This window comes from Astyanax mexicanus, chromosome 12 (genome assembly GCF_023375975.1).
Source record: "Astyanax mexicanus isolate ESR-SI-001 chromosome 12, AstMex3_surface, whole genome shotgun sequence".
Classification (NCBI taxonomy): domain Eukaryota; kingdom Metazoa; phylum Chordata; class Actinopteri; order Characiformes; family Acestrorhamphidae; genus Astyanax; species Astyanax mexicanus.
Genome location: NC_064419.1, coordinates 2,063,007 through 2,078,730, shown reverse-complemented (window position 1 = coordinate 2,078,730; position 15,724 = coordinate 2,063,007). Strand labels below are relative to the sequence as shown.

General features: G+C 38.6%; 2 protein-coding genes across 3 annotated transcripts; both read right to left on the bottom strand.

Moving 5' to 3' along the window:
* Positions 1–117: 117 nt before the first annotated feature.
* Positions 118–9,358, bottom strand: nras (NRAS proto-oncogene, GTPase). Its single transcript, XM_007228897.4, has 5 exons — positions 9,043–9,358; positions 4,595–4,727; positions 3,173–3,351; positions 2,887–3,043; positions 118–2,188 (listed from the first exon to the last, which is right to left on the bottom strand). Exons 2-5 carry the CDS (start codon positions 4,703–4,705, stop codon positions 2,069–2,071), a joined length of 567 nt encoding a protein of 188 aa, XP_007228959.1. The 5' UTR covers positions 4,706–4,727; positions 9,043–9,358; the 3' UTR covers positions 118–2,068.
* A 942-nt stretch (positions 9,359–10,300) lies between these two features.
* On the bottom strand, positions 10,301–15,207 carry asb13b (ankyrin repeat and SOCS box containing 13b). Of its 2 annotated transcripts, none has more exons than XM_007228898.4 (6): positions 14,971–15,207; positions 13,710–13,909; positions 13,247–13,397; positions 13,020–13,154; positions 12,087–12,278; positions 10,301–11,940 (listed from the first exon to the last, which is right to left on the bottom strand). In XM_007228898.4, the coding sequence occupies exons 1-6, from the start codon at positions 15,011–15,013 to the stop codon at positions 11,765–11,767; spliced, it is 897 nt and encodes a 298-aa protein (XP_007228960.1). In that variant the 5' UTR covers positions 15,014–15,207; the 3' UTR covers positions 10,301–11,764. The 2 variants fall into 2 exon arrangements, with proteins under 2 accessions (XP_007228960.1, XP_049342184.1); XM_049486227.1 differs by lacking the exon at positions 14,971–15,207 and adding an exon at positions 14,357–14,511.
* Between the last annotated feature and the right edge of the window lie 517 nt (positions 15,208–15,724).

The window sequence follows — 15,724 nt, the reverse complement described above, 5'->3', positions numbered from 1 at the left end:
GCATTATATAAGAATGGCACCACAACATGCATGCAAACACGTGTGTGTGTGTGTGTGTGTGTGTGTGTGTGTGTGTGTGTGGGCACAATAACACATACACCTGACACTTTGATCTCATTTAGTTTACAATTAATTTACTAGTAAAAGAAGAAGGAATAGAAGAAGATGATCAAGAAGTCCGCAGGTCCAGATAGGACACGTCTGGTACAGATGAAATAAATGATCCATCGGTAATGATCAATATCCAAAAAAAAAACTACAGGGTTGGTTAGAAGGGGAGTGACTTAAAGCTATAATAAAAAAAAATCTTACACATACAGCTCTGTAAAAAAAAATATATGAGGAGACCACTCCAGTTTCTTAAACAGTTTCTCTGATTTTGCTATTTATAGGTTTATGTTTGAGTAAAATGAACTTTGTCGTTTATTCTATAAACTACAGACAACATTTCTCCCAAATTCCAAAATGCAGAAAATGAGAAATGGCTGAAATAACAAAAAAAATATGCAGAAATCAATATGTGGTGGAATAACCCTGGTGGTTTTTTCATGCATCTTGGCATCATGTTCTCCTCCACCAGTCTTACACACTGCTTTTTTTCTAACTTTATGCTGCTTTACTCCTGGTGCAAAAGCAGTTTTCAAGCAGTTCAGTTTGGTGGTTTGATGGTTTGTGATCATCCATCTTCCTCTTGATTATATTCCAGAGGTTTTTAATTTGGTAAAATCAAAGAAACTCATCATTTTTAAGTGGTGTCTTACTTTTTTCCAGAGCTGTATTTAACAATTTTAACAAGTGTGGGTGGTTGCGTTTTGTAGAACAGTTATTTTTTTTTAGGGACATTAATAATTACGGTAGCACCAGGCAAAAAACGACTGACAGATCTATAGATATATAATCTATTAATATAAAGCCACTTCTGACATCACTTATGACAAACTATATGTAAAATCAGGCACTGTTAAAAACAAACATAAAAAACACAGATTTATAACAAAACTAAACTTTAAAACCTTAAAAAAAATAATAAAGTTGGCCCAGGTGATTCTTCTAAAGGCAGTGCACACTTTACACTATTGGGCACGTTTTAGCACAGACATTAAAAAAACAAAAGGTCACAGAGTGCAGATGACTACAGTTTTTTCACAGTCCTTAATTCATGCATCTCATCGATTGTTTCTGAGCATTACTGAACTCCAGACTCCCACTACTGGCTAAAAACAAGAGATGTCATTTATCTAACTAAAAAAAGGCACATTTCTCCTTTTTATGAACGTATTTGAAATAATTAGGCACACAAATTTCATTAAGCATTCTTAAGCATTAAGAATTGGTTCTTGGAGGTTCTGGTGCACGAGTTTCGTCTCGTTTTCTAAGAGCATGTATGTAAAGGCGATCGATTCTCATTCATTTACTGTAGGTTATTTTTTAGCCTTAAATTCCTAAATTTTGCATGCCCAAAAAACAAAACATCTACACGAATCAAGCTGAAATGTAAAAGAAACCGGTGACAGACAATCTGAGGTCAAATAGGTCTACCTTAAAAAAACAAAAAACAAAAGAACTACATTAAAACAAAACGCATTAAAGACGCATTAGATGCATTAGAGGCACTTTTACCTTCACAGTATTCCTGAGTACTGAACCTACAGATTAAGATCAAGTCCGATGAGAAATCCGAAAAACAAGGGAAGATGCGAGATCCCAGCACTTAATGACTAAAGAGATAAATGCACGTCTGTGAAAATGATCAGAGGAGCCAAAACGTCCCACATATAAGGCCCCACGTTTCCATCACAGCAGCTGATACAGTCCACACACACACACACACACACACACACACACACAGCCAGCAGGCCAGGCTTCGCATTTATCCCTTTTAGCCAGCAGAGGGCAACACCGCAGAAACTCCACGACCCGGCCGAATTCAGGCTACTGTGATTTAAAGCTGAAGCAAAATCTTAACCAATCAGAGAAGCTCTTCAGTCACAAGCGTAAGTCGTAAGTGTTCAGCTGCTGGCCGGTGGGCTTCTGAGGGGGTTCTGGAGGGGGGTGGCGCACGTCCTGATCACATGACCTCACAGGAGACGCCGAGGCAGCCCTGCTTCCTGTCCTCCCTGCTGTTGAGCTTTTTCATGCGATAATGGCGGATCTCCCGAACAAGGGTGTAAAAAGCGTCTTCAACTCCCTGTAGAGGACAATACACACAGAAGACAGTCCTGAGTAATATCAGCATACACATATCTATCTATCCATCCATTCATCCATCCATCCATCCATCCATCCATCCATCCAACAAGGAATTAAAGGTGAAATAAAAGTAATAAATCTACCTGCCTGCCCAGAGAGTGCAAGGACTATTGTGCTCTCTCAGGGCTCTGGCAGCTGATGACAAGCTGCATGAACAGGATTTGCAACCATAACCACTTTAGATCGCTGGACCACTCGGCGCCCTTCATTTTTGGGCAATTTTAAGACAATTTTTCACATGTGTGATATTTTTGAAATCAGGATTTTTGGCTTGTTGCTTACTCTTTTTTAGTCCTTTTTTTTTTTTTAAGGAAGTTTGACTATGATTGGTTGAAGAAAAAAATTATATATAAAATCTTAGAAAGTTGATTATTAAACAGATGGAACTGATTATTTAAATAAAGTATCCAGGTGTAGTTTTATGTGGACTGTTTTATACATTTGTGCATCTACTACAGGCTCAATGTAACATATAAGCCATTTATTAGCAGACGTTTTACAGTAAGTCAATACACTGATGTGAAGTGTTAAAGTTTAAAGGATTGTTAAGTTTAAAGACTTTAGTTAGGTGAAGCATGGTGCCTGTGCTATACTCGATTTTCTATTCTGTATGATTCGCACCCTGCTTTATCTTACCTGTCGGGTCTTGGCTGAAGTTTCTACAAATTCTATGCCGTAGCTCCTGGCTAGTTCCTGGGCCTGCTTGGTGTCAACAGTTCTGGCCAAATCACATTTGTTTCCCACCAGCACCATCGGCACATCATCAGAGTCCTTCACCCGCTTAATCTGCTCCCTGTAGAGGTGTAAGAAAGGTGTAAATATTGGTTAGACTTGAGACCTGCTTGAGCCACTGAGATTACATATTTTAGATATTCACGTGCCATTTATTATTTTATGCCTTATTACTAACGTCTTTGCCTACCTATACAGATGCACATCAGCGAAGGACTTGGTGTTGTTGATGGCGAACACACAGAGAAAGCCCTCTCCAGTCCTCATGTACTGATCCCTCATAGCACTGTACTCCTCTTGGCCTGCTGTGTCCAGGATGTCCAGTAGACACGTCTCCCCATCGATCACCACCTGCTTCCTGTACGAGTCCTGGACAAACACCAAACAAAAACCATGCATAAGGTCACAACATCTGACGCAGCTTTTAATACAAAAATTTAGGATGAAGAGAAGGAGAAATAGACTCTAACTACAGCCCAGGAGACACAAACACAGTGTGGGCTGGACATTAAATAGGTAATTATTAAATGTACATACACTGTATGAACAAAACTACCAGGACATTCTTTATTATTTCAAGCTTAATGTTCAATAAAGAACAAAAGAATGATTTGAATGTACTTATATTATATGTATTTTATATATATATATATATGCCACAATAGAAGGTACAGTAGGTATAGATCCCTCCCTCAAACAAAGTCTGCTAGCTAATCATAATGCTGTGTACTGTCCGAGTTTCTCAACCAAACTGGTTGGGTCTGGCTCTGTTGGGTGTTGATGGATGAGGGGTGATGTCACAATAAGGAAGCCAATCATAGGCTTTTGAAGCATATGATTCCTGACACGAAACAATGAACCAAACGCTTTTATCTTTGTTGCTGAGTGAAAACATTGGGGTTTGACATTAAAATATGATACTATGATATCTGATACAATGATGCAACTATGCTTAGGGTCATTATCATGCTGCATGATGAACGATCCCACTGTCTGTTTGCATCTTTTATCAAAACCAAAAAGCAAAAGGCAAAACCCAAATCTGAAACTGAGCATAGAGATATGCTGTGCTATTTATTGTTTGAAAAATCAATGCATCAGGGGCAATATAACACACCTGTCATAGGTTCCAATACATTTGCTCACAAGAAAATGGGTGGGTTCAGAAAAGGTGCCAACTTTCTCTTGACCAGTGTATTAGTTCCAGATATAAATACTAAAAAATAAAAGCTGAAAAGTTTATCTTTTGTTTCATGTTCATTTATTAATGTCAAACCCAATTGTTTTCAGTCTACAGCAAAAATAAAGAGATCAGCCTCACTGTTTCAATACTTTTAAAGGGAACTGTCAATAAATAACCTTCATGCCCGCATAAATCAAACATTACAAACATGCACAGTTTATTGTTGGAGATGTGCGTGTGTACACACATTTGTGTATTTGTAAATTGTAAAATATACAAGGCAACTTTATGGTTTAATGTTTAATGTTGGAAGTCGTTCCCAGCTTGAAGAAACCCACGCTTTACAGAGTAATCCAAGACCTCAGACATGTAGCTCTCCAGGAGCAGCAGTAGCCCTGCAGTTTTATGATGTTACATGATCTCCAGTACCTCTATGGTGGGGTCATATTCGTCCACGAAGTGATTCTGGATCAGCTGGATCGTCAGTGCACTCTTCCCAACACCACCAGCTCCCACCACCACCAGCTTGTATTCAGTCATCCTGCAGCTGCCCCTGGCTCACCTGGAGGAACACGGGCAGAAAGAAGAGAGAAAAACACAAAGATTGTTGACATTCTGTTACGGCATCATTTTAAAGCATATTTTAATATTTCAGTATCACTCATTCTGAGCTTCCTAACTAGCACTGCCAGTTAGCTGTTACCTAGCTCCATTAAGAGTGGTCGTCTGGGGTGACAAGTGGTCTAGAGGGCTTAGTGCTGCCACTATGATCGTGAGACCTTGGTTCAAATCCTGGTTATGCAGCATGCCATTAGCTGCCGGAGCCCTGAGAGAGCACAATTGGCCTTGCTCTCTCTGGGTGGATACAGTCGATGGCGCTCTCTCTTTCCCCTCATCACTCCTCGGGTGATGGCGATCAGAACAAGGCTTCGTCTGTGAGCTGATGCATCAGAACCGAGTTGTTGCGCTTTCCTCCAAATGTTAGCGCTTTTTTTTTTATATTAGCTATACAGTCAGACTCAGTTGGAAAACATTTCCTGTTTTATTGGGCACATTCTCTGGGATTCCTCCTTTGGACACAGATCCACAGTGCCAGTAAGCACTCCTAAAACTCGAGGCAAAGCCAGAACGATCCTGAGGACATAATCCCGCCAACCTATTTATGGAATGCTGTCCTAAATGTCAAAGATCTTCTCAGGCTACACCCCAGTAAAAGACATTATGTAAAAAAGAGATGGAGTGGGGTTACCCCCGGACTCTAGCTTATGTATGATGGCATTATATATGTATTTTATGCATTTTTTTTATTTACCAATGAGACATCATGGATATACATAATATTCTACACTTTCTAGCCTCTCAATATATTATTCTGCATCTCCAGACCCTTTTGTGACCAACAACCTTGCACCCGCCACGACCCAGCCACCTCCTTTATTTACATTACTCATCTCACTCAAAGTAATACAACTGAATTCACCCCCTGCACCAATCAGGCACGGTCCATAACAGCAAATGCAGATTATGCAGGCCAGTAGAGGGGTGTCAGACTAAAGAGTACCCACTGCTGACTGCAGACTGTGGAATTCTGCCATGCTTATCAGGTTCTGAGTCCTGGCACTGAGCTGGATTTTGAGCTGAGCTGGAAAGAACACTCAAGGAAACATGGCCTAAATTCATCATCAGCATGTCTTTAATCAGTGCCCAGGTCAAGAACTTCATAATATTACATCAGTAATCAAAATAATCCAGGCCACTTGATCGATAGGAGAACACACATACCACTGAAAGTCCACTTCAAGTTTTTCGGGGTTCCCTACAACAACTCACTACATGCAAGTGAAGTAAATGATCAGTGCAGTCAGTGCATGGAACCTGGAGGAGGTCACGTCAGCCCCATCTTCCAACCTTACAATATCTAGCTTTTGCTAAAACCTTCTTCTTTGTTACATGTCCTCAAAATTAACCACAGGCCACGTCAAATAAACGTTTATCTAAACAATAAAATATTAGAAGTCCATCAATTATAACCCTAAAAACTAGTAATGCTAAATGTTCATATACAACAAGTATACCAACATGCATGCAGTGCCCAAAATAGAATGCAAATAGCCTGATATGTACATTATTACCATCAGACTTTCTAGGGGAAAAAAAAGTGAGCTAAAAGCAAAGACACAAGTCTGCACACTTTATCATAAGGATGACAAACAATAGACCTTCTTGAGTACACTGTAGATATTTTAAGTACTATAAATAACAGAGTGATGTAAGGCCTGGGTGGAGCTGCTCAGACATGGAAATCCATTCCATGAAGCTCTCTCTAATCTGAATTCGGTATGTTGTGACAGACTGGAGAAAGTCGGTGACCTCTGTGCACTATGCGTCTTAGCATCTGCTGAACCCACCATGTTTTTTTTTTATGCTGACAGAGCGAGTTATGTTCATTTACAGTTGCTGTGGAAATATTTAGTAGTGAGAAAAGTTTCACAACTCTACTTGTTGCACAGATGCTGCATCCTATCGTGGTACCACAGTGCTGGAGTTCACTGAGCTCCTGAGAGCAACCTATTTTACTAAAGTTTGTAGAAGCAGTCCCAGCATGACTAGGTGCTGCTTTTATTAAACACCTGTGGTCATGGAAGTGATTGGAAGCGGATTATTTTGACAATATAGTGAACATACAGTATAGCAACTAAAGTATAGTACTTTACTGTACACACATTTTGACCTAGTACTGAAGAATGAAACCTAATGCTATCAAAACAAAACTCCTCAATCAACTCCCACAGACCACAGAATCATATGAGAGCCGTCCTACACAATCAGCCAACAACCTGTAGCGTACAAGCATACAAGGCCCAGTTCTGATGAAGTGATGTAAGATTTTTCGGTAAAACACTGCACTGCCTTTAGACTTGATAATAAAACACAGTGGATCAACACCAGCAGATGACATATCTCTCCAAACCATCACTGATCATCAGCAAATTTTACATTTCATTTGTAAATCAAGGGAGCAGAGTCTGGAGGAACAGTGGAGAGACACACAGTCCAAACTGCTCAAGGTCTTGTGTGAAGTTTCCACCAATCAGTGATGGTTTAGAGAGACATGTCATCTGCTGGTGTTGATCCACTGTGTTTTATTATCAAGTCTAAAGTCAGTGCAGTTCTGTTTTACCGAAAAATCTTACAGCACTTCATGCCTCCCTCTGCTGACAACTTTTATGGAGATGCAGATTTCATTTTCCAGCAGGACTTGGCACACTGCCCACACTACCAATAGGTTTTACATAATGTTTAAATTTTGGGGCGGTTTTCATTGGCTGTAAGCAACAATAAGAAGAAATAAACATCTATACATCTATATAACAAGCTTCACATTTTGACCTAAATTACTAAAATAAAGTATTTTTTTTAAGTTTTTTAATGGTATTCGAATTGTTTGAGATGCACTAGTAGTTAAGTTAGGATATGGGCCCTTTTACAAACACCCACATTAAGAGTTGGACTTTGAGTCTGAGGCAGATTTTCATCACCTGTGGTTAAATATTTGACTTGTTTCAAACCAGTTCCTTTATTTATGTATGTGTGGTCAAACAGTGTCAGTATAATTATAGTTAGGTAGTTTAAGATGTTGTTTAAATAATAAGCAAACAAATAAAAATGTAATCTAAATATTAGCTAACCTAATGTATTATCCTGTGTGGATCTGGACTTCTGGCAATTACTGTAGTTAGTTAACTAGTTGCATGTTAGCTTAGCCACCCATTAGCTCTTAAATAGGCAGCTTAGCTAGCTAGCTAGTTAACTCACGACCTATAGAAATATTAGGTTAGCTAGCTAACTAACTAACTAGCATTAGCTTGTTTAGATTTCTCTAATAAGTTCATTTTAAACTGCCCTCACTTGTAATTAAACCACTACGTTAGGTTAAGATACGCTAGCTATCTTGTGAATGAATTAACTAACCTTATTTATTAGCTAACATGTGAAAAAAGAACGAAATAAATTACATTATTATCATGCTAGTAAGGTACTTAGCTTAACTACCAAACTGTTAAATTGCTAGGTTAGCTAGCTACGAACTTATCCTGTGTGGAAATGAACTGTCATCACTGTAGTTAACTAGCTAACTAGCTTAGCCAGCTCTGTCACCCATTAAGCGAGCTCTCAAATAACTATCTCAGCTAGATTTGGAGTTTGCCATCACTGTAGTTAACGAGCTAGCTAGCTTGGCTAGCTATGTCACTCATTAGCTATTAAATATCTAGCTTAATCTTAGCCAGTTAATTAGCTAACTACCTATAGAAACGTTAGGTTTGCTAGCTAACTAGCTTGTTAGCCAGCTAAGCTACCTAACTTAGCTTGTCTTGGTTTCTCTATTTGATTATTTTTAAATGCCCTCATTTGTAACTAGTTAACTATCTATATTGGAAATAAATTAGCTTACTTAACTAGATAACGTGTGAAAAGGGAACGAAATAAAGGAGATTATAAGCAAGATAGTTAGCTAGCTAATTAGCTTAGCTACCAAACTGTTAAATTGCTAACTAGCTAGCTACGAACTTAGCGCACCCGTATGTTTAGGGTGTGTCCCAAATGTCTGTCTGTCTGCCTGCTTGACGACTAGTACACTATTTAGGCGCACAGCGGCTGCATAGGTTACATTGGCCTACGGAGCTGGTGCACTATTTAGGGTATATACGACAATTCGAGACACAGCCAAGGCGAAAGTAGTGAAGTAGTTAAAAACACGTTAGTTAGAAGCAGTTTAAAAACAAAGTGATTATAGAATACTGACTACTTTAATGATATTTAAAAAAAAATGGCAATCCATAAACAATTTTAAGTATTTATATATAATAAAAACTCACCACTAGAGTCCGCAGTCCTCGGTCTCTCTCTACCTCCCTCTCTCTCTCCGTCTCCCCGGCTGGTGTTGCTGCTTTAGCAGTTGCGGTCTGTATAACTCGCCATTCTGGACTCTATCTAACAGCACTCCGCTTCTTTACCGGGGTAAAATGAAGCAGCAGGGAGCCGGTATCCTGTTCTAAAGTGCTGTAGAGCTGAGATCTGTCTGTTCTGGTTTCAGCAGGAGTTCCTAAAGCAAGGTTGAGCTTCCTATTAGATAATTCAGCTGCTCTCTCTGCTTCTGTCTCTCGGGGCTCTGCGGCAAACCGGCCACCGCCCGCAGGACTGCTGCCCCCTACAGAGCGGAGTTCAGGAAAACCGGGCTGAACTCAGGCCATGTCCCATATAGATAACCATACACAGAGCTACAGAGCTCCTAAGGTGACATCATGTAAAAAAAAAATAATGCGTGGCAATGTTTTATTAAGGCGTGGGAATGAGATAACAAAGTCGTGGCCACGAGAATAATAAAGCTTGCTTTTCTGTAAATTAATACCCCAAAAGAAACTGGATTAAAGAAGCTTTGATATGATATTCAAATATAATCTTTTGTAAGAAAAATGAAGAGTGCATTGATTTCTTTTTATTCTTATCTTGGAATAATTCTAAGTAAAAGACAATTAACGTTAATTCTCATACTAAAAGCTGACGAGTCTCAGACACAGACAGTATGCAGATCCGTTTACCTTTTTTAGGCAGTCATACTGTGCACAAGATCTGCGTACTTTGTTAGCTGCGAAACAAAAGAAACTTTCGGCCATGTCTTAATAGCTACGATTAAATGAACTTGCACCTACACCTTAATTATCTCATCCCCATGTATTAGGATCTCGTTCCGATGCCTTAATAAGTCGTGGCCACGAATATTTTTTTTTAACATGATGTCACCTTAGGGGCTTAGTACTACATGACTTTAAAAAGACTCTGAAAAGACTTAATGAACTAAATATGTACTTTAAAGTACTTTTATTTAGATATACTATATTATTATTTTATACTTTAAAAAAAATCCTTGAAACATTACAACAACAATGTCCTTAACCTACCCACTACCAATCTCCCAGTCCGAATTGTAAACCATTTATAAACCCTTTATAAAGGTAGTCTTATTTTAAAGTGGTTCCCAAAGTATTTGTACTTCATTACTTGACACCTCTGGCTATTGAATGAATTGAACTGTCAGTTTGGCAGTTAAATGGTTAAGTGAGAAACCACCTCATGTGCTTTATTTCTCCTTTTTATTCAAAGTTCTTCATTATTTTGACAGCACCACTGACAAAAGACAACTGTAAAGTGCATAAAACCATCATTAAATGCACTGAATACCATTCCAGATGGACTTCAACATGTAAAGAAAAGTGCATGTATCAGATGGCACAGGCCATCTCTGACTAAATAAAAATAAAAATCATGATTACATCACATTTTAATCCTTTTAAGGATTCCAGTACAGAATCGAATCCATTATTAAATAAATTACATTGTAGACAGTATATACAGTATTATCATATATGTACACACAATATGTCCAAATGAATGTGGACACCCCATTTAAAGAATGCATTTAGCTATTTAAAGGGCTAGCAGGTAAAAATGTAAAAAGCCCCCCTACAGTGTTCTCTGGAAGACTTTTGGGATGTTGTGGAGTTAGCAATCACTAATGCTCTTTATCACTGTATGCAGTCAAATTCTTACAGCAACTCTCCAAAATCTAGCAGATTATGGAATTTGTCCATATAGTACATATACAGTACTGTTCATAAGTTTTATGCACTGTGAACGTTATCAGTATTTATCTTTTAGGGTTTTACTGAGTAAATAATCGTTTTTTTACTTCTTAAAAGCGCTCAAAACATTTGCACAGCACTGTAGTTACATAATAAAGTAACTCAATTATGAACATTTAATAAACATTTAATTAAATTAAATTTAACCCTTGATACAAAATTGTGAATTTAAATAAAACTAAAGTGTACATGTACCATCGTACATGTTGATTAGTACATACATATATACACCTTTACATTACCTCATTTATTTTCAGTGCCAGCTTATTTTAATAATCTCAAACACTGATTAGGAACAAAACGTCACAATAAAAGACATTATCCCAACTGCAAAACAAAAAAGTGCTCAGAGGTGAATCATCATCTGCAGAACCTGCATCAGGGCTACCACCAGCATGAGTTATGTTTGCATGACTAAAGTTTTAGAAAAAATAAAGGGCATAAAAAAATAAGAATAAAATACTGATGAGATAAAAATACTGATATGGTTTTTCATGTAAAGCTGCAGCGTTCATTTTGATTATTTGAATTTGTATTAATTATAACTACTATGAACATTTTTCACTTTTTGACTGTTTGAACCAGGCAGTCATTTTTATACTGTCTCCTAATTAAATAATAAATGAACCAATAGATATGCTCCAAAATGAGAACTAAAATACAATATTTTTCAACTGACTTCCATTGAATTAGGAAGTTTGTCTCTTCTTCCTCATTTTATAAATGCAACATTTTCCATGACAATTTTTTTTTGCTATTAAATCAAATATAAAAAGGCATGGTTTTGATTTAGTGCTTCACAAGCTGCAAACTTTTACTTTTCCAGAAAGTGTGAAAATGTACTTTTAGAGTTTAGCGGCTTTTTGCCCTGAACTTTCAGTCAGTTAGTTGGTCACTGTTAGAGCGCAGTGAGCTGTGAGCTGGTCAGCAGGTCTGTGGGTGGTGCTGGCATGTAGGTGAGGTAGCAGATCATGCGGTTGGGCAGCCCCAGCTGAGGCAGGGCTTCCAGCGCTTTTATCCCCAGTGCTTTTCTGAGTGCAATCCTGCTTAAGTGCTGAAGACTGAGGGGTTCAGCTATAGATCAAATAAAAAAAAATCATCATATGCAGACTTTTAACACTTGTGCCCTTAATATAATATAATTTTCAGGGCTGTATAAAGTTACAATTTCAGAGATATAAGGCTTTATTTTATTGGAGTGAAGATTTGGAGGAACTCACTTTCATAGAAGTCCAGACAGAGCGCTGCTGGAGATCCAGGTTTGGTGTACTGGATGGGCTTTTTGCCGAGGTTGTCTCTGGCAAACACACTGCCCCCGAACTCAACCAGCAACTCAATCAACTTCAGATTGTTTGCTTTAGCAGCGTGATGCAGGGCCGTCTCGTGGAGCTTCGCTGCATTTACATTCGCACCTTTAGGTGGCAAGTTTTGAAAAGAAAAAAAAAAAAAAACATTTACTACCTCTTTGACTTCATTTGTACATTTCTTTTAATAAACGAGTTAATATCTAAGACCCTGTTTACTGTTTACACCTGATCACGTCATGCATCTTCAAATTCAAAGTGTAAACACTCTCAAAACACATTTAAACAGATATAAATCCTCAGGTTAAGATACACTACCAGTAAAAAGTTTCTGAGGGACTTCTGGATGCTAGTGAATGTTTGCATTGTAAGATGTTCACTCAATATTCACTTCTATATGGACAAAAATTGTGAAAAAGTGGAACTTGATTTGGCTGCTTGTATTTTCCCCTGAGGTTAAGAAGTAGTTTGGTGTGTGTGTTCACTGTGGACCTCTGCCTCACTCTACCTCCAGTCTTGTTATTTCACATGAGCACAGGCTGCAGCATGAAGAGCTCCCTCTGTTGCTGGATGCCAGTACTGCAGTTTGAGTTTTCTTGTATTTCTCAATATTATCAGTATTATTTTTCAGTGTTTATCTTAGGATTTCAGTTTGACTAAGTACAAATGCACAAAGCAAGAATCGTATCATACTATCATACAGACACTATTTTCATTAAGTGACCAGGTGTAAATGAGGTGGGGTTTATGTTACTGACTTTCTGACTCTCATGTCACAGATAAAATCAAGATGAATAGCCTATTTTAAAATAACTAGCATCACCAAAATACACACTGTGAAACACTGACCTGCATTCAGAAGAACTTTGACACAGTCTAAATTCTGCCTGGCACAAGCCACATGAAGAGGAGTCCCGAAATGACAGTCGTGGGCCTCCATGAACGCCCCCCGGGCTATCATCAGCTGCACACACTGCGAATTACCTGACACACACACACACGCAGTTGGAAATGACATTAAATTATGATAAACAAGATCAGACGTACAGAAAATACACTGTAAAATGTTCCCTTACCCCCCATGCAGGCCTCATGAAGGGGGGAGAAGGTGAAGAGAGGAGGGTTAACCACAGCTCCATACTCCAACAGCAACTTCACACACTCCAGACTTCCAGCAGCACATGCATCACACAGCGGCGTGCTACCGTCTATGTTACGGGCATCCACCTGAAATACAAAAAATATATATTAGTTATTAAAAAAGAGGGACTTTTATTTAATGTTTTTATTTTATTTTTCCTGCATAGTAAATATGTAGTGAAGTGATTCAGACTATGAAGGAACACATAAGGATTCATTTAAAAACTTAAAGTGTTAAACAACAGAGGAAACTCTTGCTCTTCCTTCTTTCGAAATGGATTTTCTCTTTATTAAAGTATTTTTTTTCTTTACCTAGTTGAGTAGTTCTTGCCCTAATCTGGATTAGAACCTTACTCAAATAAGGCAATTCAGAGTATACCACCAGAGTATAAATCTTACATGAGCGCCAGCCTCCAAGAGCAGCTTCACACACTGTGTCTGGCCTTGTATACAAGCCTCATGGAGAGGGGTGATGGAGTCCACGGCTACAATATTAACCATCGCTCCATTCTGAATCAGCTGCTGAAGCTGCGCCACTCTTCCGTGAGCTGCTGCTTCATGAACGGCAGAGCGGTCTGTCCAGAAGCCCAGGCCATGTGCTACACATCGGGAGAAGAAGAGGAAAAACAGGTCAGATTATTAAAATGTAAATATTCTGACACAGTTTCTAATAAATGAAATATAAAGCTTTAAAGAACCGGCACTGTGCAAACGCTTGATAATTTCTGAACAAAAGTCATATTGCAAGTAATGGCTTGTGGGATATGAAGCTTCTAGCATCATTTAACATCAGTATCTGACCTCACCAATAAATAAATGTTCTTGTGGTTAATTGTAATAAAATTCCCAGTAGATGGGTGTGAGTTTTTCCAGACAGAGTTAAGCCTAGTTTTGGACTACACACCATCATGAATGGATATGCCTTATATATGGGCCTTAGAATCTCATTCCCAAGTCTTAATAAGTCGTAGCCACGCCTTAGGATCTCAGGATCTCATTCCCAAGTCTTAATAAGTTGTAGTTACGCTAAAGGATCTCATTCTCACGTCTTAATAAATTGTGGCCACGCCTTAGGACCTCATTCCTACGCCTTAATAAATCGTAGCTAAAACTGGAGAAAACTGATAAAACGGTAAAATATCTGTTTCTATGTGCCATAATAACAGCAGCTCGAGCACTGGTTTCGCTTCGGTTGCCAGGGAAACGGCTAACGTTAGCATTAGCACCTCAGCGTTAGCTAATTAGTCAAAATAACAGGACAGCTGAGCTGAATATAGCGGATTATCTCAGTATGTTTTAGCCAAAATACGTCAAGACACGTTTTTACAATACGTTTCGCGTTAAAAAAAAACTGATATATAAGGGGGCTAGCTGGCTAGATTAGCTAGTTAGCTTTGCTACCTTTGAGTCAATGTCAGTATCGAGTAACCCAGGTCCAGAAATAAAAAAATCCACCCCAGGGTTTTTTACCAACTGCCTGGGCGGCTATGCTGCAGCATAGCCGCCCAGGCAGTTTGTACAAAACCCTGGGATTGTTTTTTTTAATTTCTGGACCTGGGTTATCTACCTCTAGTATCTAGCTAGCTTAGCGACGTTAGCAGCTAGCATGCTAGCTAGCTAAGCTTTTCTACTTAACCTAACGTAGCTAAGCGTGTCTCACCGATATCACTGAAGAGCGAGGGTCTAGTGCGTGTTATGTCCATTTCATCTTTCCTTATTTAATTCCAGAAAAATCAGTAGGTGTCCTTTAGCCCTGTTATAAGTAGTTAGCTCTGAGCTGCAGGGTTCCCATGACTTACAGTTAGCTGGCTAAGTTAGCTTAGCTTAGCTTAGCTAGCTTCCTGTGTGTACAGTCTTAAGCCATTAGCCAGCAGAGTCTCTAATATCCAGGCTGCTACCACCGACTGGACTGGAGTAGGTAAGTGGTGGGCAGAAATGTGACAAATTAAAGCAAAAAAACAGTATAAACTGCCTTTTTTGTGAGGTTTTATGTTAACCTAAATCATCACAAGCTGCTAAAACACGTTTAGTGAGTTTATCACTATTTGTTTATGTTTTATTTATTATGTATTCAACAAACAAGTATACAAATAATCATCAGACAAATAAAAATATCCAAATTATTGGTAGGTAACGTTACAGACTTCATAGATCCAATATGTTTATGGAACTGGAAAAAGAACACAGAATTAGAAAGCATAGAACAATATGAGAGATTATACCACAGTTAGTGGTATAATCTTCCGACCCTGCAATGTGATTGGCTGAGAGGTGGTCTATGAGTGCCATTATCAGCCGGTAATGCACTGTATCCGAAGCGTCCATGTATTACTCCGCCAAACAGCACAGCTACAAACATAATTTTTTATGTTTTAAACTATTTTAACTGGCAGAGTGTTTATAACCAAACAGAT

Coding starts and splice junctions, on each gene's coding strand:
- nras (XM_007228897.4), bottom strand. CDS start 4,705: ATGACTGAATACAAGCTGGTGGTGGTGGGAGCTGGTGGTGTTGGGAAG. Junction 3,044..3,172: donor GCTGATGTGCATCTGTATAG/GTAGGCAAAGAC, acceptor ACACCTCTACAG/GGAGCAGATTAAGCGGGTGA. Junction 2,189..2,886: donor CTTCAGCCAAGACCCGACAG/GTAAGATAAAGC, acceptor TGTCCTCTACAG/GGAGTTGAAGACGCTTTTTA.
- asb13b (XM_049486227.1), bottom strand. CDS start 14,468: ATGGCACATAGAAACAGATATTTTACCGTTTTATCAGTTTTCTCCAGT. Junction 12,279..13,019: donor CAAAGTTCTTCTGAATGCAG/GTCAGTGTTTCA, acceptor TGCCACCTAAAG/GTGCGAATGTAAATGCAGCG. Junction 11,941..12,086: donor CTGTCTGGACTTCTATGAAA/GTGAGTTCCTCC, acceptor TTTGATCTATAG/CTGAACCCCTCAGTCTTCAG.